The sequence below is a fragment of the Sitophilus oryzae genome, unplaced genomic scaffold (assembly GCF_002938485.1).
Source record: "Sitophilus oryzae breed Bouriz unplaced genomic scaffold, Soryzae_2.0 scaffold_857_pilon_pilon, whole genome shotgun sequence".
In the NCBI taxonomy this organism is placed as follows: domain Eukaryota; kingdom Metazoa; phylum Arthropoda; class Insecta; order Coleoptera; family Curculionidae; genus Sitophilus; species Sitophilus oryzae.
Window position 1 is genome coordinate 145,865 of NW_022147480.1, and position 24,979 is coordinate 170,843.

The following is a 24,979-nucleotide window of genomic DNA, read 5'->3' on the forward strand; positions in this document are numbered from 1 at the left end:
TATTTTTAGTAAATACATATCTAATATTATTGTGTTTTTGTAAAATATGTAGATATAAATTATAATAAAACTTAATGCTATTTATTTCTTTTTTTACAGATTTTCCACAACAAGTCGATGGATGCATTACAGTTCCAAGGCAGTACATTTATCCCTTTGATGATGTTCCTTCTGTTCATCAGCGGATTTGAAAATTTTTACATTTAAGTAAGAAAGAAATTCCAATGAGTCTCTGAGTTATATTTTCCACGGTTCCTTATTATCATTGAATATTTCAGACCATCTATTTTTTACTTAGGCCAATTTTTTGCTTTTTGTCACTCTTCTTGGTAGAATACCATGTACTTAGAATTTTACTTCATGTTGTTTTTGGTTTACTTTGGTTTGTTTATAATAGCTTGACTGCCATATTTCCTCCATTGTGGCAAGAATATCATTTTTCAATTCTATGCAATATTCCATTGACTATTTTTGTAAGTCGTTTTTATTTGTATTATTTTTTTTATTGAGTTATTTTTCTAATACTTTTTTGCTTGTGCAATTCCTTATACAGAAATAGTTTTGGTGGATTCATTTTCATGTCATTTTCCTCTGATAATATGCCATGAATTGCCATAATTTTACGGATTCTGTTTCCATGTTCTGTTGATTGATTTTCATTCTGTTGATTTGGTGTGCCTGTGTGTCAATATAATCTAAGCACACAATAACACACTTAAAAATCTCCAAATAAGGACTAATTTCCGATTAATTCCTGGCGCATTCGTCATTCATTCAAAATACCTGATATCTACAGATGTCATTCTGTTTTTCCTAGCATTTTTTCCAATACATTTTCCTGAGTAACATCGACTCCAGAGCATCATAACTAGCCTCCCCTAAGAGGAGGAGACCTGGGTCGCCCCCTAACCCTGATGTTCGGGCATCGATGACCCATGTAGCATGCATAGGTACCCAAGGGAGTCACCACCCTCTGGTTTACGAGCTAGGTGTTCTAACGCTAGAGGCTTCGGCCGGATACGACCTGGCACCCAAGCTACGAGACTTCTTCGTGCACGTATCCCGTGACGTCTCGACAGTAGAGGGGGCGGGATATCGGACACATTGAAGATGATGAGGGGGGTCCGCCTGTAGGGGGTCCCGGTGGATGTCCGCTCGATGGGTGACGAGGGTGACCCGAGACGAGGCTGCTTAGCTGGGATGGGAACTGACTGGTGAGGCTTAATCGTCGCCCAAAGGTCAAATCTGATGAAGGGGGGCGAACTTATATGCTCTGGAGGATTTTTCTTTATGTGCTTTAGTCGAATTTTGACTAGATATTTGTTGGAAGATGCTGAGCACTGTTATGAGCACAATTTATCCTTCATTTTCATGCTATTTTTTCAATTCATCTTCTCTTTCTCTATTTGTCTCCCATATTTTCTTCATTATGGGGATGCCATCATTTATCAATCCTATAAACTCTTCCATTGGTTGTATTTCTCTAACTTTTTATATATATTTGTATACATTTTTTATGTCATTCTTCAGAGACTCTTCTAAGATATATTTCGCCATTTCTATGACTTGTATAGAATATAGTTTTTTTTATTTATTTTGATAAAGTAAATAGTTTTTTAAATAATTTTTTCCAATGCATCATATTTCTATTTCATTATTTGTCTCCCGTATTTTCTTCTTAGCTTTATTTTTCTTCCATATTGTCTTCATTCTGGAGGGGTGCAAAGCTAGTTCGCCTCCTCGTGGTGCACCCTGGATAACGCTAAATGAACTAGCAAATACTGGTAGTCAGACAATCCCCACATTTCCTGACCATAGGACACATTTCACAAAGTTTCACTTTCCTTTAAGAGATATTATGCTATCAAACAAAGCTAACAGTGTTTCTCTTTATTATTTTCTTCTAATTGATTGTATTTCTAAATTTCTTCTATTATGTGTATTATTGTTTATTTTACTGCTATTCTTCTAAGACTTTCAAGTCTTTCATTTCATTTCTGTTGGTTCCTTCCTGGGAACGTATGGTTTTGGATTTATTTTCTAATTACTTTCTTTTCATTCCGTTTGTAATTCTTTCTAAAATTGAGTTTTTGATTGGGATATTGTACTGCTTTGGAACAAGGATTTTTTGGAAGAACTGTATTCCAAGTCAACTGCCCTCTTCAAGATGTCATTAGGTTGATGAAATTCAACATTCAAGAGTGGAATGAGGATGAAATTCATCATTGAAAAGCACCTAAATATTTTGAGGTAAATGATTCTAAAAGTTTTTTTTGAATTAAATATATTTTTAGTAAATACATAATATCTAATATTATTGTGTTTTTGTAAAATAGATATAAATTATAATAAAACTTAATGCTATTTATTTCTTTTTTTACAGATTTTCCACAAGTCGATGGATGCATACAGTTCCAAGGCAGTACATTTATCCTTTTGATGATGTTCTTTCTGTTCAGCGGATTTCAAAATTTTAACATTTAAGTATGAAAGAAATTCGAATGAGTCTCTGAGTTATAATTTAATGGTTCCTTATTATCATTGACTATTTCAGACCACCTATTTTTTACTTAGGCCAATTTTTTGCTTTTTGTCACTCTTTCTTTTTGGTAGAATACCATCTTCTTAGAATTTTACTTCATGTTTTTTTTGGTTTACTTTCATTTTTTATTTCTTTATAATAGCTTGACTGCCATATTTCCTCCATTGTGGCAAGAATATAATTTTTCAATTCTATGCAATATTCCATTGACTATTAAGTCGTTTTTATTTGTATTATTTTTTTATTGAGTTATTTTTCTAGTACTTTTTTGCTTGTGCAGTTCCTTGTACAGAAATAGTTTTGGTGGATTCATTTTCATGTCATTTTCCTCAGATAATATGCCATGAATTGCCATAATTTTACGGATTCTGTTTCCATTTTTGTTTATTGATTTTCATTCTGTTGATTTGGGTTGTCTGTGTGTCAATATAATTTACAAACACAATAATATACTCAAAAATCACCAAATAAGGACTAATTTCCGATCAATTCCTGGCGCACTCGCCATTCATTCAAAAAGCCTGATGTCTACAGATGCCATTCTCTTTTTCCTAGCATTTTTTCCAATACATTTTTCTGAGTAACATCGACTCCAGAGCATCATAACTAGCCTCCCCTAAGAGGAGGAGACCTGGGTCGCCCCCTAACCCTGATGTTCGGGCATCGATGACCCATGTAGCATGCATAGGTACCCAAGGGAGTCACCACCCTCTGGTTTACGAGCTAGGTGTTCTAACGCTAGAGGCTTCGGCCGGATACGACCTGGCACCCAAGCTCCGAGACTTCTTCGTGCACGTATTCCGTGACCCTCGAAGAGGCAGGGGGCGGGATATCGGACACATTGAAGATGATGAGGGGGGTCCGCCTGTAGGGGGTCCCGGTGGATGTCCGCTCGATGGGTGACGAGGGTGACCCGAGACGAGGCTGCTTAGCTGGGATGGGAACTGACTGGTGAGGCTTAATCGTCGCCCAAGGGTCAAATCTGATGAAGGGGGACGAACTTATATGCTCTGGAGGTTTTTTCTTTATGTGCTTGAGTCATATTTTGACTAGATATTCTTTAGAGGTGGCCAAGCATAATCTTTAGTAAATTTTCCAGTTTTTATTCACCACATGCTTCTCTATTTTTTAAGTATCATCTAATACTTTTTTCTTCGCCTTCTTTTTGGTCTACCTCTCTATTTTTGTCTACCATATATTCTTTATTATTGGAATATCATTCATCAGTTCTATATATGCATGTATACTCTTCTAATTACTAATATATAATAATATCTGTATATTTTTGTGATTCTATTCTGTTTTATGCCATTTTACCCACTACCCACCATTTATTTCAATGCATCATATATCTATTTCACTATTCTTCTCCCATACATTCTTCCTTATGGGAATGTCATCTTTCAATTCTATGAACTCTGCTTCTTTTGATTGTATTTATAAGTCTTTGTATATGTATAATTGAATTTTAATTCTCCATACCTCTATTTCTATATTTTTCTACTATATTATCTTCATTCTGTGAAAATTATTATTTTATGTATTTCTGAATTATCGGTGATCATTTGCTTGTATCATTTTTTTGTATCATCTCATTATGTGTCAAGACTTCTCCAAGGTATTTCTATTGTTATTATAGAGCTGTAATTTTGGAATCATTTTCAATCACTTTTTTCAAATAATCGTACCATACAGAGTAAAACTTAATTATTCTTAAATGTAATCTATTATTTGGCTTTTGTGGTTGTACTTATAAATCTCTTTATTTATATTATTGTTTATATTACTGCTATTCTCCCTCTAAGGCTTCCAAGTCTTTAGTTTCATTTCTATTGATGCTTACATAGAATTGTATAGTTTCGGAATTATTTCTAATTGATTTTCTCTTCATTTTGTTTCTAAATCCATTTAAAATTGAGTTTTTGGATGCGATATTGTACTGCTTTGGAACAAGGATTTTTTGGAACAGCTGCACTTCAACCACCCACTTCAAGATGCCATCAGACTTATTAAATTCAAGATTTAACAGTGGAATGAGGATGAAATTCATCATTGAAGAGGAATCTAATTAATTTTAGGTAAATTACACTAAAACGTGTATTTTTAAGGTCGAATATGTTTAATAAATACCCAATAGTTGTCTTTTGTAAAATATGTAGCTATAAATGGTTAATTTTAAATAAAATATTTTGGCGCCCAATTTACTTTAGTTTTATGCAACTAAATATACATTATTTACATTATTTTTGTTTTTAGGCAACCAGAAATACCTTAACGTGTATATAGAGTTGCCTACAGACTAAATTTTTAATTTAATTTTTAACTCTTCTAATTATTTTTACTAAAATATTTCCTATTTACCAATACTTACAGCTTTTTTTGTTAAGTTAAAAGTTATACTGTATGATCGAAAATACTGCGTTCAGTTGGCTGGGAAATGATGATGGATGACATTTCCCATATAATTTTACATAGAAAATGACAGCAATCTTCATTTCATAGCCATCGCTGACGCCGTTTTTTTTTCGATCATAATGTAGAATTTAAGTAATAGTTTTTAATCAAGCTTGTTAGTGAACAATCAATTAATGTTAATTATTTCTTTATTTTTTCTTACAGAACCAAGACTTTCCACAAGGGTAGCCGGAAGATTGATTTACCTCAACATAGACATCGGCATCTCCATCAAGACCTTGGATTTTAATATACATTTTATATTAATATTGTTAATACAAACTAATATGTTAATAAAGAGTCGTTAAAAATAAAGAGTTTTATTCAACAAATATATTCGAAATACAGTCTAATCATGAACAGACAGAAAGTCATTTAATTATCAAAGAAAATAATGTATTCTAATACCCAAAAACATAACAAGTTATTCAGGAATAGACAGTATTTTATATAAAAATAACACCTACCTTTACCTCCTCACTCTTATGCACTCCTAATACAAATCCGAGAAAATTCATCTTTTAACAAAAATTGAACTGAACATTTTTAATCCTAGTCCATAATCACCGATTTCTATGAGGAGCACATAAGTGTGAAGAGGTAAAGAGTAAATTAAGTACCAATATCTACATAGTCGCTCTTATGTGCTCCTGATACATATCCGAGAAAATTCAATTTTTGTCAAAGACTGCACGAAAATTTTTAAACCCCGTCCAAAATCCCCGATTTCTATCAGGATCGCATAAGCTTAAAGAGGTAAGGAGCAAATTTAGTAGCACACGTAAATATAGCATTAATCAATGATATTTCTGCTATCTCTAACAATTCGACCTCGTTGGAAAATTTCAACCCCTAATATCTCGGAAACTATAAGGGTTAGAGAGGAACGGAACAGCGCTTTCGATAGGCATTTCAACCCTCTATAAGGGCGCAAGATAAGGGCGAGATCGGAAACAAAAAAATTTTTGGGCGAAAAATGAGGTAAGGGGTTAACCTTCCTTCATTTTTGCCGAGAAATTTTTTTTTGCTCCGATCATCCCCTAAATTTACACCCTTATAGAGAATTGAATTCCCTATCGATTGCCGGCTTCCGTTCCTCGATATCTCTTTTAGTTTGGAAGTTATGGCCGTTTTTCCAAAAAAATCTAACTATTCGAGCTCGTTGGTCAGGTACTCCAAAATTTGCTGGGTAGAAATTATTTTGAGCAGCTTTTGTTAAAAGTGAGAAATCTTGAATTTCTATCAGGAGCATATGAGAGCGAGGAGGTATATTTCGATACCAGGAGTAAGCAGTTGCCTTCACCATTTTGTCAAAAATTTTCGATTAAAATATCTGATCATTTATCAAGTCAAATAAATATGTTCTTGGTATGAACTTTTGTTTAATCTCTGGAAATGCTGGATTTTGATCAGGAACATATAACAGCGAGGCGGTAAAGTATTAAGAAAAGGATTTATTTTTCGTTTAACTTAAATATAATTTCTAGCAACCTTCTCGCTTTTGTATACTCCTGATACAAATCTGAGTCTTAACGTTTAGCAAAAATCAGGCAAAATTATCAGGAAGAGATAAGACTGAAGAGGCAAGTAGTAAATATAGTTCAGGTAAATAATAATATCTCTGTGTTCCTTTTACCTGATTTTTCTATACTGTTTTGTATTGTTATTTATAGGGGTGTGTTAATAAATTAAACCATAGAATTTAGTATAATTTTTTAATATTTATTTATCTTTTATGAATACTACATGTCATTTTTTGTTAAAAATAAATACAGGGGCAATTTATATGTAGAAAATTAATAATTCTTCTTGTTTCTGCGGTGATATCTTCGTATAGTATGCTTCTCTATTCTGGTTGAAGTGCTGTCTAAATGCTGTAGAAGCAAATTGCCATATCTGGATTGGCTCTGAAATTCCAGTCTTGCCCCAGAAGAAGCGGTAGAAGATCCCTATTCTCGTTCAATCTGTAACAAAAGATAATATAGTTAGTTTATACAAAATTGTATTCAATAATAACAAAAATTAGGTTCTTTATCTTTTATCACAAAATATTGATTGATCTTGATCAGTTATCTATTGTGTTCCCCTTTCTTAAGTTATAACTCATCATACAGTCTCAGGACTTTGACAAAAGCCAGTATATGAGACGGTTTTACAGAGGTTAGTTGATACGTTGGTTCGGAGTATTTAGTGTCTATAATGTCCCTGCTGTGAGCAGATGCATGTCAGTTTCTCTGTATTTTATACAGTTTTTGCGTTGCTGTACGTTGCTTTAGTTTTGTACACCAATTATAACTGCTAACTAAGTCAACATTGCTCTTAATGGGCTCCGTAACTATCATAGTATACATATACATCCAGCGCAAAACGACGTCATAGAACACCTATATACAGTGTGTTTCAAAAAATATGGGCCATCTCTTGTGGGGAAATTCCTCACGTAAAAATAAGATTTATTTTTCATATCAACATAGGTCCGATTCTGCTTTGTATCGTAGCTACAGGGTGTTTAAGTCTTAATAATTTTTTTATTTATTATAATTTTCTTTCAAGTACTTTTAGCGTTTCAAATGCAATTTTGAGGGTAAAGTTACTATATTTTAAAGCTAAAAAACCTTATTAACGTTCAACAATTAGTGTACTGTTACTGAAAAATACCTCTACAAGAAGCATAAGAAACTCGAACTGAAATATTATTTCTCTTCCTACTCAGACGTCTTTTTTTATTGATCATACTCTATTAATTTCTTTCAAACTTACATAGTTATCAAAACTTGAGGACAATCTTCTTTATTTCGGTAACTGATCCATTTTTATCTCCAATGTTCTTGCTATTGCCGTTCGCCAAATTCTGCAAAGAACAAAAAAAATATTTCATAAATTGTATGGAAAGAACTCAACAACAATTTCATACCATTTAAACATAAATTATTGAAGGAGAAGTGTAACCAGCAAATCGATTAGAGCATAATAGACTCTCTGATTGACGACAGGGCCAGGCAGTTGTATATCACACGTTGTTATATTCCTTCTTGATTTTAGTCTTGAATTTCTCTGGTTTGGAAGTATTTCTTGGGATAGCTAATCTGCAACCAACAAAAAACAAGAGTGTTAAAAATTATTGCATTAAATTGAAGTAAGATGTTATACCTAACTGAAGACTGTTTTCTTATTTTTCTTCCATGATACTTCAGTGTAGAGTTTTTCTATGGTCTTGTATCTTCTTAGTTCTTCATCTCCATTACTTCTGCAAAATGAAATACAAAATTGTGAAACGAAAGATATGAAATAACAGGAAATTACATTATGAATGTGGCTGATATTATAGAAAATAATATAATAATTAGAAAACACAGTTGAACTATTATAAGTAATCTTAAAGAGGTGTTTTATCTTTAACGAGTGTTTTTTTAAGAAGGAAGGAGATCTTCACTGGAGGTGTTTTATGAGATGAGTTGTACAATTAATTGACTATATTATACCTGTTCTGCTGAATCATTTCTTCTAAGTGTGAATATTTGGTATACGTTTCTTCAGCTTCAACTTCTTGGTATGTACATTATTCTTGGTATGAATAGTGATAAAACAGTCTTTTAAGTAAAACCTTCAGTACAGGCTTACACAGTAGCTTTAGATTCTTCTTTATTGTGCCTAGCCTTCAATTTATATTCCATTGGGAAGTGATTCTTGAGAGAGTTTATCACCTATAATAAACAAAAAATAATGTTGATTAAAACCAAGTTGTATTAAATTGATTGACTATATCATACCTGTTAAATACATTTCTTCTATGTGGTCGTTTGGAATAGGTTCTTCAATAACCCTCTTGGAATGTACAAATTAAAAGAACTTCGTCTCTTCTAGCTGTTTTGCATTCAACATAAATTTCTACATGGGTACAGGAAAAATTAAAACAACACACATACAATTTCAGATGTTTTAATAATTCACTAATACAAAAACATTTCAATTAATTTTGTTATTTTCATAATAGTAAAATTTAATTTAATCACAATTTTTTTTCTTGCTGTTTATATAAAGACTTTTTGTTTAATCTGCTTGGAAGTCCTAACATATATGCAAACAACTGTAGCCGCGCGATGGAGAATGTCTGGATTTAATTTACAGTGAATGATGAAACTTACTACGCAACGAAAAAAAAAATTAAATACTTTTAGTCAGTTCGATGATTGATTTTACAAAATAGTTCGTTAGTTTTGGGGAGTTTTAGGGTCTAACAAAATTTACAAATGATTCGTTTATTTTTTCTGATTATTCTAGTGAGTCGAGTGATCTGAAAAGTACTCAAACCTATAAAAAAAAGGTCTACAAAAGCTAGGGAATGTGTTCAGACATCTTTTGACAAGCATTCAACAAGGTTTTGATAGTTTAAACTTTAAGGCATTAATAAACTGGAACTACTGACAATATCCTTGCAATTAATTGCCAGAAAATTGGCATAAAATTATTAAAATAACCCAGTAATTGGGAAATAACTTCAAAAAAGAACTTTACTTTACTTTTTTTTGACTTAATATAGCTTGGCTTCCGGGGTACAGATTTGTAATAATAAAGAGTTTTCAACAAGATAACTATGTGTAGCCTCACAATTCAGTGAGTAACATATTCATTTAAACTATTTGGCAACCTCCATATTGACCAGATTTAGTTACAAGTGTTAGAAAGATACAATATTTACCTTGAAAAAAAAGACTATGTCAAAAAATATCTTCTAAAATTGTAAGAAAGAATTATGAAGACTTTACAAAAAAATATGTTGAAAAACTAAAATTATTTAAGAAAAAATAAACTTTTCAGTTCACTCCTGGCCTATATATCTAGAAAACAGTATGTCTCGACACTAAAGAACTATTTTGCAAGTAATGCTCGCTTAAATAATACAAATATAAACAAAAAAATAATAAATAAATATAACAGACTTGCTCTTTTCTTCTCTTAAACTAAATATGTACAAAACCCTATATATTCTATGCGACTTAGTGCTTCGCAAGCAGTCCGACTAAAAAAAGAAAAAAATAAAAGATGACGCATTTTATTTCTTTTCTATAAATGACTATGTTATAATGATAGATTGCACCGCATCGAAGTTACGACGAGAACATAAAAAAAACGTACAACAAACGGTTTTTATTTTGTAAAATTAATTTATTTTAACAAACAACGATACAGTCTATGTGTTTTCTGTATCGCAGAAAGTACAAAAAATATTTTTTTTTCAAACGTCACAGGGGTATTTGTCATTTTAACGCCTAGGCATAAAAGTAAAGCACTTTTACACCTAAGCACAAAAGTTCGAAAATATATTATTAAACTGACATTAAGTGTCAAATTTAACGAGCGTAACCATAGTTTCTCGTTATATAATTACTTAAAAAGTATTATTTTTAAATCTTTTTATATTATTTGGAAGATTTGAAATTGTTTAAAAAATTATTTGTGACGTCTGAAAAAAAAACAGCAGGTTCTATTTGGAGTAAATATAACTTTTAAATGATTTTTACTTCTAACAAAACAATATACTATTTTTTTAAATAAATAATAAATTTTTATTCTACTGAGATTCGAGATATTTTTGTCAAAAATTTTTTAAAACGCCAAAATATTATTTCTTGAGTTATTCTTCAACAAACTGGCCTCATTATATACATCACAAAAAATAAGAAAATTATATTTGTTGTACGTTTTTTCTCTATACGATTTACAATAATTGGTCTAGTATAAATGCACATATGTTTCCCAAGCACCTAATGTTTTACATAATCATCACAATAATGCTTATGCTTTCACTAACATACGTTTTTTTCGTCTACTATTTACAATAGTTTTTTTTTGCTTCATAGTTATAAATTTTATTTTGTAATTTCTAGCTAAAAAAGTTTATTTTCATTTATTTAATTGTTTCTTTACGCTCGATTTTTGCTATTTCGTCGTCTAATATCGTGACACATGAAAAAAATTAAATTTTTTAATAGTTTTTCTCGAAAATTTGAATAAAAAACAACGTCACAGTATGTTCTAAATTTTAGATATTTAATTCATAAATTTTCTAAATCTGCTAAATAATTATTAATATTGGGACAAATATTAATTCTTTTTTGTCGAAGAACTTTCTGAATTTGAAAATAGTAATAGTTGTAGTATAATACATAATCCAAAGATATTTACGGATTTCTAGCAGCGTTAGTACTACTTTTTACCCAAAATCAGTCCAGATTTAATGCAAAAAAGCTTTAAAATATTTTATTTGCCACTAGAGGAAAAACGTATAATACTTGTTTGGTACCACAGAAACACTATTAGAGATGGGACTAAATTTTGATTTAAGATAATAATAAAAAAATTACTTGGATGAAATAAGTGAATCTGAAAATACCGATAGTTAAAGTTTCGTAGTACGCGTATTCCAGAGGTTGATATAGAATATGAAAGTATTTACTAAATTCTGACAGAATTAGTACAATTTTCTTCACAAATTCAGTCAAAATTTCATAAAATTTGCTTTAGAATACATTATTTAGCACTAGTGTTGTGAGAAGATGTAAAATACTTGTTTGGAACCGCAGAAACACTACTAGAGATAGGAATTAATGAAATTACTTGAGGAAAAAAGAAATCTACGCACAGATATTAACAAAAACTAAAAGAAAAACAAAGAAAATTATTTTTTTTAACCTATGTCATTGATATTCTTTCATTGATTTAAAAAATTGAAAATCTCTAAGTTTAAAAATAATTACTTTTAGGAATCTCACAAAAGAAATATTTTTCTTACTAAACACTAACAAAAGATATCTCTAAATCCTTATCATAAAGCAGATTTAGTTTATTTTTAACCCAATTATTGTTTTAAATTAACAATGTCAAATTCTTGTTTAAATATCTTTCACGGATTAGTTAAAAATAGATTTTTTATGTAATTAGTGTTTATATCAAAACGATTTAGCCTGGCATTTCTAAAAATTGAAATAATTAAACATTATTTGCGTCTACTGATAACGATTAAAAAGCAAATAAAATTTTTGCCGGTTTCATTAGGCGATTTAATATTAAAAAAAAATGTCTGTATATCTCGATTGCAGTACAATTAGCGCAAAGACTAGACTAAACAAATACCTAATTATTTTCATCGGTTTTGGTTAAGTAATTTTGTTAAAAATAGCTCGGTTTTGTTCGCAGTCTGCATTTTTAGACACAAAACATAAACATATATCCGGTGCAGAACAGCCATTGCAAAATATCTACGCAAATATATTTTTTTATTTAGTTTACCACAAATTTTTATGACCTATCTATTTGACTTTAACTTATACAAATACAGAAACACAGACTAAATATTTTTAATTAGTTTAGTCTAGAGAGATACTAATGTACAGGGTGTTATGTTATTAATAAAAATCCGATGAAACAATATACAGGGTGGTCCGAAATGTATTCGGGAAACTTTGGCAGTATATTCTTCAGATAAAAATATGTAAAAAAGTTCGTATAAATGTATGTTCTAAAATGCTTAGTTTCGGAGATACAGGGTGTAGAAGTTTAATTTTTATTTCGATTTTTTCCAAATAATTTGTGAACTAACATCAATATTTTGGTGTCTGGGAGTTTTTTGTCATGAAAAGTTTGAATTTGATGTCAATATGACTCCTACTTATACAGGGCGCCACTTACATATTTTTAAACTGGTTGAAAGAGTAATAACTTTTCGTCCGTACCTGTATAAAACTACTGAGTAAAAAATATACATTTACGACATTTTTTACGTAGAAAAAGTGTCTTGGTAAAAATTGCTTCGAGCAATGGTTCTTGAGATATTTGGAATTGAAAATTATAGTTCAGAAATTATTTGGAAAACATTGAAACAAAAATGAAACTTCTACACCCTGTATCACCAAAACTAATCATTTTAAGACATAAATTTATACGAACTTTTTTTACTTATTTTTATGCTGCCGAAGTTTATCGAATACAATTCGGACCATCCTGTACATTTTTGAAAAAAATTGTCTTTTACGTCATTCTACAAAATAAAATTTTGAAACATATATTGTTTCACGATATTAGACGACAAAAATCGAGTGAAAAATTAAAGAATTGGATAAATAATGATACTAAAAATCTCTTAAAGTATACAATGAACACTTTCATAGCGATAATTATAAAAAAATTGTTAAAATAAATTTGCATTAGACAAATTCTCTAAGTCTTCTTTCTAGTGCGCCTAGCCAACGATCTGTTGAAACAGTTTCCACAAGAAAAAAACTGTATATTTTTGATTAATCATATATGTAAGTTCAAGAATGACACAAAAAATTTGTGCGTTTGTCAGAAATTTTCTACTAATTAAAAAAATGTGTATATTTCAACATATCGTCGTGGGATCCTTTTAGGGATCTTGATTTCCTCTTAATAAACAATATTTAAAAACAGAACAACGTTCTACTAATTAATAGATAATTGGTTTACTTTAACTGGAATATCTTTTGAGATTCGGCGGCGAATATGCCAAATATGTTTATTCTTTTTTTGATTTAAGGTTATAACATCTCCACTGGAAATTATTCACAATTTTGTCACAGCTTGAGTACTATTTTTTAAACAAATTCGGTTATAATTTCATGGAAATTTCTTTAAAATCATATATCTAACACTAGGGATGTGGCAAAATACAAAATACTTATTTGGTACCGCAGAAACACTATTAGAGATGGGTCTTTTTAGTCAATAATAATGTAATAATCTCTAATACGTATTCTAGAGGTGTTTGCTACATTAACAAACTATCTACTGTTTTGTGACAGCTTTAGTATAATTTTTTTACAGAAATTCTATCAAAATTTGAAGAAAATTACTTTAAAATCTTTTATCTAGCATTAGAACTGTGGCAAAATGTAAAATACATGTTTGGTAGCGCAGAAACACTATTAGAGATGGGTCTTTTAAGTCAATAATAATGATAATTAAATCTGAAAATGATATAGAGTCTCTAATACGTTTTATAGAAGTATTTGCTACATCAAGAAAATATCTACTGTTTTCTGACAGCTTTAGTATAATTTTTTTACAGAAATTCTGTCAAAATTTGAAGAAAATTACTTTAAAATCTTTTATTTAGCACTAGGGCTGTGGCAAAATGCAAAATACTTGTTTGGTACCGCAGAAACAGTATTAGACATGGGTCTTTTAAGTCAATAATAATGATAATTAAATCTGAAAATGATACAGAGTCTCTAATACGTATTATACAGGTATGTGCTACATCAAGAAACTATCTACTGTTTTTTGACAGCTTTAATATAATTTTTTTTACAGAAATTCTGTAAAAATTTGAGGAAAATTACTTTTAAATCTTTTAAATCTTAAAATACTTGTTTGGTACCGCAGAAACACTATTAGAGATGGGGCTAAATTGGAATTTAACCAAAAATTTTGAAGCTTATAGAGGTATTAACTGCATTGGTAAATTATGACAGCATTCCTACTATTTTCTACACAAATTTTATTTTAGAATAGTTTATTTAGCACTAAAGCTGTGACAAGACACAAAATACTTGTTTGGTACCGCAAAAACACTATTAGAGATGAGGCTAAACTTTGATTTAAGTCAATACTTAATAAAATTACTTTACAAAATATACAAAGGAATCTACGCATAGTCTCTGAGGTCTACACACATTTTACACAAAGTATTTATTGATTTTTGACGGGATGAGTGCTATTTTTCTACACAAATTCAGTCAAAATTTGATAAAAATATCTTTAAAACAATTTATCTAGCACTATAGCTGTGACAAAACGCAAAATACTTGTTTGGTACCGCAGAAACACTATTAGAGATGGGCTAAACTTTGATCTAAGTCAATAATAATGAAATTACTTAGAAAAAAAAACTGAATCTGAATTTAAGGTCTCTAATTGGTATTCCAGAGGTATAGTACCTACATTATATCATGTACACAGTACACATATTCAACAAACATTTGGCCTGTTATCGCCGCCAATCGTCAAAGTTTTAAATTAGTTAAATACGGAGTTAGTGCAGCGACCTTCCACCATGGAGTCCTTGCATTTCGTACACTGAACCACATTAAAAAGTGTTTTATTTATTTCTTCTATCACTGATATAAATATTTTTCTTCATTATATATACTAAACGTCCTGTCGCGTATTCATTAAACATATATGTATCTAAATATAATTTAATGCGTTTTATTTATACTTCTTTTTCTCTTCTATTCTTCCTCCGGTTCAGCCCGAACTGTCAATCCAACATTTATTATTTTTAAATGATCTGTTCAAACTTCACCAGTCAATAATTTTTGTTAGTCAGCTTATGTCAATTTAAAGTATAGAATTTGGAAAGAACATTGACTAGAATTTTATTATATATATAAATGATAAATAATAATTTGATATTAGGTCATGAAATACTACTAGACACAGTCTTTACTAGATAATCTATTATCAGATGTGACGTCACGATTAGGGAATGCAATCCCGCAAATGCTGGATCCCGTAAATGCGGGATCCCTCTGAGATTCCGCGGGATCGAAGTTGCGGGATTTATCGTGCGGGATCCGCGGGATTGACACATTACTACTTGGTAACCGAATCGATCTCGATCAAGGTCAAACCCCTTCGTTCCGGGCCGAAGAGTCGACGCTCGGAACCTGGGGGACCCGTTTAACTAGTACTTGTGGACAATTTCGTCAAATAAACTGCCGGACATAATTATAGGGACAAGCTAAATTTTAGGGTAAATTTAAAGTTGAATATCTCTTGAACTAAAAAAGATTTTGGGTTGCGGTTTGAACCAGGTTTTAGATGCATCTATTGTGATTAAGATGCTATGTGGTTTTCGAAAATATATTTAGCAAATTCTCGTATACAGGGTGTTTTATAAGAGAATGAAAATTTGGTCAAGAATCTTTTTTACAGCAAATTTACGAGTTTTAAAAAATCGAAATTTTTACCAAGTACGACTAATCTGTATTGAAATTAGAAAAAACAATTTGATCGGTTTTTTAATTTGTTTTGTATTAAGGAAATTTGACTTTTTTTCGAAAAATATGCATTTTTAATCATACGTATGGTCCTAAGTAGTACAAAAAGCTTTGTACATTCTGCAAATGCCAAAAAATTATTGATATAGAGTGTATCTAAAAGCAGATAACTAACACAAGTTAAAAAAAATTTCAACATCAGAATAATATTTTTATTTATAATCTAAGTAGATAAATTATAATAAAATTTAAGTTTATTTAATATGAAATATATTTTTTGAACACCCTGTATAAATCGGTCCAAATTTCTGTACAGCTAGTTTAAGATACACGCTATATCAATACATTGGGGGCCTATGCAAAATGTACAATGCCTTTTGTACCATTTGGGACCAAATGTATGACTATTGTTTACAGTCCGGCAATTTTGCGGATCCGCGGGATTGATTGCTTTAATCCCGCGGGTTTGCGGGATTGAGATTTTGGTGCGGGATTGCATTCCCTAGTCACGATAGGGGTTAAAAAGGCTATAACTGGTCTGTGTTAATTGTTAATAGAATTTTTTTGCAGAAATTGAAAAAGTGCCGATATTAAGTGTGACCTAGAGTTTTAATGCTATAGTTTAAGATATCAATTTTAGGCCTGAAGTAAGACTCTAATATTTGGACTAGAAATTCTGGTTTGTCCTTATTAGATTTAAGAAAATTTAATATTTTCTCTTTTATAATATAGTCAAAGATATTTTTGTTGGTTATAAGATACTTTTAAATAAACTAAACTGTAAATTTTTAAATTTGAATGACACTACTAGTCAATATTGAACGAAGACACAAAGCTTTCAGCTTTTTTCACTGAAATGACGTCACATCATACAGTAGTGTTGGTTATAAAATTACAACGTAAAGAAAGTGTCTAGATATTACATGACCTAAGATTTTAACAAAAAACAATCTGTATTTGAGGTGCAGACTTATTAAATACATTTTGTCCATTTTTAAAATTTTCAAATGGCAAAATACCTTAGACTTTCTATGTACTGTATGTCCATTGGCGGTAGACAAACAAACAGAAGTATGTCCTTTTTTACTGTGAACATACTGCTGTTTGTTTGTCATTGCCAGATGAAGAGTGCTTTTTTTTGTACTACAACATCTCTATTTTTTGAATAATACTATTTAAAAAAATGAATGGAGCTACGACTGGGGAGCATGTAGTTGGGGAATACGGACCGTGGTAGCAGAAAAATAAAGAGAAATTTCACATGTACTTTCGGTAAGTTTCTTGCAAAAAGCTTAGCAGTTTTTCTCTATCTGAATTCTAAAAAATGGACAAACTGCATCTAGAAAGTCTGCTCTTGATTTATACTTAATATTTGAACCAGATGCTCTATTCTTCATACTAAAGTACGAAGCGTAGAGATTATATTAAAAAAAAGAAAGCAAATATTCTTATGAGCTTCAAATAAAACACTAACATTAGTTACAGGATGATTTTGAACAGACTAACATTTCTCTGATCTTCAAATTATTTTGAAGAGCGTCACGCACAATTCGGGCTTGGCCAGACAGCACAATTCGATCGAACGAACAAAATGGAATAAACTAAACGTATCTCCCCGTTAATATCCTCGTCTAAACTTGAGGCGTTTGTCAGACGGGCGGTTTGTGCCCTCCACCATCCTTCTTCGGCTGTTGCTGTTGCTGTTGCCGCGTAACTGGAACTATGACGCAGGGAGCTGTCGTCGTCGACGTCACAGAACTTGTCGCCGACGTCGCAGTAGTAGTAGTCTTTTTCCCCGTGAAAATCTTAACAGTTCTTTGTAAAAAATCAGTCTTTTGGGCACCGCCAGGCGTATGCTGGTGGTGATGGTGGTGGTGGCTTGTCCCCAGCGTCTTGGAGGTGGACGACGTGGAGGACATGGAGTGGCAGCGGACGAAGCAGGACGCCCCGCCGCTGCCACCCGACGACCAGTCGCTTCCCACCCCCGTGGAGGAGGTGGACGACGAGGTGGAGGAGGAGGAGGAGGCGAGCACGCCCGCCGAGCTCGAGCGGTACGGCGGCGGGGACTCGCCGTCCATCACCGTCCGGTTGGGGGGCGGTCGGATGCATTTTTGGTAGATTTCGGATTCCTACGAAAATAGAAAAACAATATATTAGATAAAAAGTTTCGACATTATGAATAAAGGTATGTGCACGTTATCCATTGCCACTGAAATTAATAATTTTAATTTAATCAAGCTTAAATTACTATAGTAAACGCCACGAATGTTTGGGAGTGATTCATCGGTCGCTACCATGTGAACTAATATGTTCAAGGTCACATAAAACTTAATTCCAGTGCCGTGGTGTTTCAAGTCATATAATAATCAATATATAATCTGTTGTAATTTGTTGTTTTAATCGCGCATTCAATTTTACCCATTATTTTATGTACCTATTCATTATTTGTATATTGTAAAACATTTGCTGCATTTGTATGGTTCATAGTTTATTTGCCAAAGTATTTATTACTATAAATAGGTATTTATATTGTATTTATTAACTGTATATTATGTATATTTCATGTAAACTATATCGTTTTAAAAATACAAACCAAAAATACGAAGAATAATTATGTTTTCCATGTATTCTACAACATATTTATTAATCCGTAGTATCTAACTAGCGTGACGTCATAAATCTCGCTCCGAGGCTGTTCTATTAGAGACGGCATTGATCTGATATTTAGAAATGTCAAAATCTGATGACATTTTATTTTTGACAATTCGTGTTGATTTTTGCAAGAAGAACTGTCACTTGTTTTATTATTTTCCTTTTTTATTTCACGAAAGTAAAAAGAGTACCTATCTGATTCGTTCAAGCACTCAGTTTAAAGAATATCAGTAACTTTTTTGACAGAGGGATTTTATATTTGCCATGTTGGTAAAAAATAACGGTCAAAATTCAAAGTTAATTTTACAGACTATAATTGGGTTCCCGTTTTTACCCTTTGGGTACGGAACCCTAAAAATAACCGAGTAATTTTGCAATAACTTCAACAAAGAACTTTAAATTCGTTTTTCTCACAACCATGTTTTGTGACTTTATATATACTTTGCTTCTGGGGTACAGATATAGGTAGAGGTAGAAAAAAGTGGCTGACCTGTTCGGTATCCCTGAGGTGGAGCCTGGCGTGGGCGGCTGCCGCCCTCCTGTCCTCGCCGTCGGGCAGCGCGATGCTGGGCGGCAGGTCGAGGGCCAGGTCCGTCCTGACGGCGTGGAGTCGCACCTGCCGGTCGCGGGAGGCGGCCAGCTCCCTGGCCGCCGCCCTTCCGCCGCCTCGCAGCCGGTCCATGCCGCCCATTCCAGCCGCGGCACCGGCGCTCACCACCGACAGCATCTGCAAACAACAAACAAACTATCGTTAATACCTTATAGCTTATCTCATCTCATAATTAAAAATATACATCTATTTTTCCTTAGAAGAAAAAGAAGTAATTCTAATAAAAATTAGAAGAAATAACAAAACTAAAAAGCTATTTTTTGTAAACACCTCCCATGTCAAGAGTCTATTACGCTGTACTGTTCGATCCTGTGGTGTTAAGTCGCACCCAAAATTCCAAACACATTTGCTTTGATTAAGGTTTGCAGAGCTTAAGCATTTGCCATAAAATAGCGAGTAATTTGTTACAAAACCATATAAATTATACATCAATATAAGCACAAAACTTCAATCTATTTCCGTATTGTGACGGAATTTTAAATTACGTCTTTATTTTCGAGAAAATTTAGCCCAAACATAAGGAATATTTTGTTGATGTTTGACCATCAAAATCTAAAAAATAAAGAAGTTGTCTAAAAATGTGCTACAATACGGATATAGTATAATCCTTTATCTTTAATTTCCTTCTTCATTTGTGTAAAAATATCTTGCCAGTTTTACATAAAACGTTAAATGCCGAACGCTTATTTTGCTACTTTTTCGGCCTAGTGAAATGATGGACTCTTAAAATAAACAAATTATACAAAAACTTAGCTAAATAATTTTTGTAATAAGTGTTGGGAATGCCAGTGATAAGATAAAGTGTTTTAAGGAATTTCCGAAATTTTAAACATATTTTAACTCGTTTTTTATATCCAAACTATTCCAAACGTTCTTCACACTTGAATAAAGTCAAAATAATTGTAAAGTGCTGGTCGCATTATTGATTTTGGGTTAGGATAGGCTAAGATTTTATCTTTTTTCGGTAGGTGCGCGAAATATGTATGCTAAACAAACAGATAAACAGCTTATTTTTGCTGCAAACGTAAACATATCACGAGGATACCAGCTGCATTCGCTATGTGGGTAAATTATTAATAAATATATAGTTTAATTTGATAATAAATCACAAATTATGTCAGTTCTGTTGCATTGGGTAACTTAAGTATATAATTGGCGGCAAAATCTCACAAAATAAACACAATGTATACATGAAATAATATACATGTACTGATTTCTTTCGAAAATCGACATCTACGAAACTATGAACCCTTCCTGGACACAAACGGTACATTGTGAGACAGAAATTGTAGAGAGAAACAAGCCCTATAACATAGGATACAACATTTTAATGAACAGTGCTTTCCATAAAATCAATAAAATGAAAAATATACGAAATAATATACATGTACTGATTTCTTTCGAAAATCGACATTTATGAAACTATGAACTCATCCTGGACACAAACGATACATTGTGAGACAGGAAATTGTAGAGAGAAACAAGCCCTATAACGTAGGATACAACATTTTAATGAACAGTGCTTTCCATATAATCAATAAAATGAAAAATATTGGAAATAATATACATGTACTGATTTCTTTCGAAAATCAACATCTATGAAACTATGAACCCTTCCTGGACACAAACGGTACATTGTGAGACAGGAAATTGTAGAGAGAAACAAGCCGTATAACATAGGATATAACATATTAATGAACAGCGCTTTCCATCAAATCAATAAAATGAAAAATATACGAAATAATATACATGTACTGATTTCTTTCGAATATCGACATCTACGAAACTATGAACTCTTCCTGGACACAAACGGTACATTGTGAGACAGGAAATTGTAGAGAAAAACAAGCCCTATAACATAGGATACAACATTTTAATGAACAGTGCTTTCCATAAAATCAATAAAATGAAAAATATACGAAATAATATACATGTACTGATTTCTTTCGAAAATCGACATCTATGAAACTATGAACTCTTCCTGGACACAAACGGTACATTGTGAGACAGGAAATTGTAGAGAAAAACAAGCCCTATAACATAGGATACAACATTTTAATGAACAGTGCTTTCCATAAAATCAATAAAATGAAAAATATACGAAATAATATACATGTACTGATTTCTTTCGAAAATCGACATCTATGAAACTATGAACTCTTCCTGGACACAAACGGTACATTGTGAGACAGGAAATTGTAGAGAGAAACAAGCCCTATAACATAGGATACAACATTTTAATGAACAGTGCTTTCCATAAAATCAATAAAATGAAAAATATACGAAATAATATACATGTACTGATTTCTTTCGAAAATCGACATCTATGAAACTATGAACCCTTCCTGGACACAAACGGTACATTGTGAGACAGGAAATTGTAGAGAAAAACAAGCCCTATAACATAGGATACAACATTTTAATGAACAGTGCTTTCCATAAAATCAATAAAATGAAAAATATACGAAATAATATACATGTACTGATTTCTTTCGAAAATCGACATCTATGAAACTATGAACTCTTCCTGGACACAAACGGTACATTGTGAGACAGGAAATTGTAGAGAGAAACAAGCCCTATAACGTAGGATACAACATTTTAATGAACAGTGCTTTTCATAAAATCAATAAAATGAATACGAAATAATATACATGTACTGATTTCTTTCGAAAATCGACATCTACGAAACTATGAACTCTTCCTGGACACAAACGGTACATTGTGAGACAGGAAATTGTAGAGAGAAACAAGCCCTATAACATAGGATACAACATTTTAATGAATAGTGCTTTCCATAAAGTCAATAAAATGAAAAATATACGATAATGTATTTTTTTGGTTTCTGAAACGAAATGAGATTTAAATTTTTAATTGTCAAAAAGCAAAAATAAAAAGAAAATTGATAATTTTAATAATTCGTGTTGCCACGTCTAGCCCTTATACAAGCTTCTAACCGCGCTGGCATGCTTTTTATTAAATTATCAACGTTGTCTTGGGGTATGTTTTCCCATTCTGGGGTCATTGTTGTCTATTGTTGACTATGCGGGCCCAAGTTATCCCTGCTAATTTCCTAATCCTAATATCATGGTACCATCTCAGGTTCGGCCTTCTAGGTCTCTTATTTCCTCGTGGGTACCATACTGTAATTTTTGTGGCCCATTCTGTTGTCCGTTCTTCTTGCCAGGTGTCCTGTCCATTGTCATTTGAGGGATTTGAATCTGTGGATGACATTTATTACCTGGGTCTTTTGTCGTAGATATCCACTCTATTCTTTTACGGTCAACAGACAACTTACATACGAGCATTTCAAGAAAAATAAAAGCTGCCAAAAAAACCTATCTAACACTACATCAGAAGATCATCAATCATTTTGAACGACCGATGCTTTGGATTTGAACTAATATTAATAATAATTATAATAATAATCCATCTATTTAAAGACGTCAAAAGTCAAGAGAGGCTGGAATGTCGAGAGGGATTTAAAAAAATCGCGCCAAAAACATAACAAGCCTTCGAAATTTAATCCGGTACTATTCATGCGAGTATAGGTACCGCCCACGCAATCCTTAACAAAACCTCTGACTTTTATGTTCTTCGAATACGCTTTGGTGGTACTTCCTAGTCTAGAGCGCGGGTCGACCTTACGGCGTTGCCAGGTTGTACAGAGTTTCACCAGTTTCAACGTAAAGTTAACTTGGTAGGACTTTTTTTAAATTAATAATAATTGTGTTTACGGGTATTTCTTGATAATATGGGAACAGAGGTAGTAAATTAAATTTACAAGAAAGAAAACCAAGAAAAGATTGAGTGGTTCTCAAAATTTTATATATTTTTTTTATTTTCAAGGTATTAGGTAACTCGGTTATTTTGGACGTATTTGAAAAACGGTAAAGAGAAAATCTGTTTTTTATTGTGATCTACCAGCCAAAGATCCAGTGGTTCTGAAAATTTAAGCAAAAATCATTTTTTTTTGAAATTTTCAAAGTAAAATAAAAAAGAAAGAAAAAATATGTTTCTTTTACCGAGATCTACAAGGCCTGAAAATATTTGCACTGATTTAAGACTCACCCTGTATATATTTTTTGTTTGTTATCGGGGAGTTTAGAAAGTTAAAAATTATTTTTGAGGAAATTTTTCTTGACGAATTGACAACACTGCGACCTTCATTAACGGCGTCTGTGTCTGTTTCGCTACGTAACCACATCCCAACTCTCCCCTTCGCCCCTCTTTTGACGCTAAATAAATTTGGCAACGTCGACGATTCGTGGGCGTATAGTCGAAGGCCTTAGCTGACATTTTATTTATTCTATTAGATAATCGCATTCCCATTGCAAACTTTTCAGTTCCGTCTCTGTCTGTTTCACTGCATTGATTCTGATCTGCGGTTCGGTCGTACCGTACTACCGATTGGTGAGGCGGGGAACGGAGGGTACCACTAGCGAACCACAACCACTCCGTACGACCTTCGATGTCATCGGAGAATGTTTGAGTTGCAGCGCTGTATCCATCCGTGCTGTTATTGTGAATGCATCGTTAATAATTTTATGGCTGTAAGATTACAGACTGGGTTATGTAATATATATGCACTAAAGACTCGTGATGTTCGATTTCATCAAGTGGATATTAGTTTATACCATTACCTACAGTACCTATGCGACCTGTACTGATCTATTATTGCACTGATAAAAAAGATAGACTTGAACTAAAGGAGAACAGGTGGCCAAAAAGAGTTTTTCAATGGGCTCCCCAGGGCAGAAGAAAGAGAGGTAGACCTAGAAAATCCTGGAACGGAACGGTTACGGAAGCAATGGAAGCTCGTAACCTAGAAGCTGATGACGCTCTAAATCGAGATGTGTGGCGTAGGGTAACGGGAAGGCAGCAATAGGCTGTAGTTGGAAATGAGTATTAAATACTTAAACCAAATCCCGTTTATATATATACTTGAACTAAAGTCGTCATCGTTCTTGAAAAAAAAATTAGTGGCAAGAGAATTTATTTTAGCGTAAATGAAAATATTTTGCCTGAAGAAAAATTCCCTTAACTCAAGAAAACTGGTTCTCTTGAAAAATTCGAAAATTTCTCTTGAATCTATTTTCATTCAACCAAGTGCAAGTTACTTTGTTTTAAGATAATAAGAAAAATACGCTAGGAAGTACTTCATTCAAGAAAAATGGTCATTTTTCCAATAGCCAAATACTCTTTTGATGAAAAATAATAACACGCAAAGACGATGACGAAGGATGGTATATACAATCAGTCGGCAGTCCGATCAATCGTACATCATAGTACGTACGGGTTTTGTTGCTTGGAATTTTGCATAATTTGCTTTTTAAACGCATATCGTATAACAAATTAGTGATCGTTATTAACATGCATTTGTCATTTTTTATGGACAAATTTTAGGATATATGGATTCATTAAAGGACTTTCTGAAAAAATGGAAATTAGAGTAAGAGACATTTACCTAATGCACCTGTTTAGATAATGCATGTGTGACTATAGATAGAACAAGAATATACATAGGTTTCATTTCAAGTCTTCGCGTCGTATTAAAAAATTCAAAATGTGACCAAAGCTTATAATTCTAATAATTTATTTGCTTTTCTTTGATTAATCGTGATGTAACATTTCTTTGTAATTTGTAGAGTGATGAACCACCCCAAAAAATACCAAGGAGTGAAGAAGCAGAAATAACTA

General features: G+C 32.2%; 1 protein-coding gene and 2 long non-coding RNA genes across 6 annotated transcripts in view; 1 reads left to right on the top strand and 2 right to left on the bottom strand.

The window, feature by feature from the left end:
- The first annotated feature begins 3,047 nt into the window (after positions 1–3,047).
- On the top strand, positions 3,048–5,300 carry LOC115889928. Its single transcript, XR_004051525.1, has 2 exons — positions 3,048–4,620; positions 5,162–5,300. It is a non-coding gene; the product is annotated as an uncharacterized LOC115889928 (long non-coding RNA).
- Positions 5,301–6,744: 1,444 nt separating this feature from the next.
- Positions 6,745–10,313, bottom strand: LOC115889910. Of its 2 annotated transcripts, XR_004051523.1 has the most exons (6): positions 8,767–10,313; positions 8,479–8,700; positions 8,147–8,243; positions 7,911–8,082; positions 7,757–7,847; positions 6,745–6,960 (listed from the first exon to the last, which is right to left on the bottom strand). It is a non-coding gene; the product is annotated as an uncharacterized LOC115889910 (long non-coding RNA). The 2 variants fall into 2 exon arrangements; XR_004051522.1 differs by having other exon boundaries at positions 8,479–10,313.
- Positions 10,314–16,409: 6,096 nt separating this feature from the next.
- LOC115889863 overlaps positions 16,410–24,979 on the bottom strand; it is a 365,125-nt gene continuing 356,555 nt past the window's right edge. For all 3 annotated transcript variants that reach the window (XM_030909943.1, XM_030909942.1, XM_030909944.1), the window contains 2 exons: positions 19,160–19,396; positions 16,410–18,146 (listed from right to left, as the gene is read on the bottom strand). In XM_030909943.1, the coding sequence (XP_030765803.1) occupies positions 17,667–18,146; positions 19,160–19,396 (717 nt within the window). In that variant the 3' untranslated portion in view covers positions 16,410–17,666. The remainder of the gene's footprint in view (positions 18,147–19,159; positions 19,397–24,979) is intronic.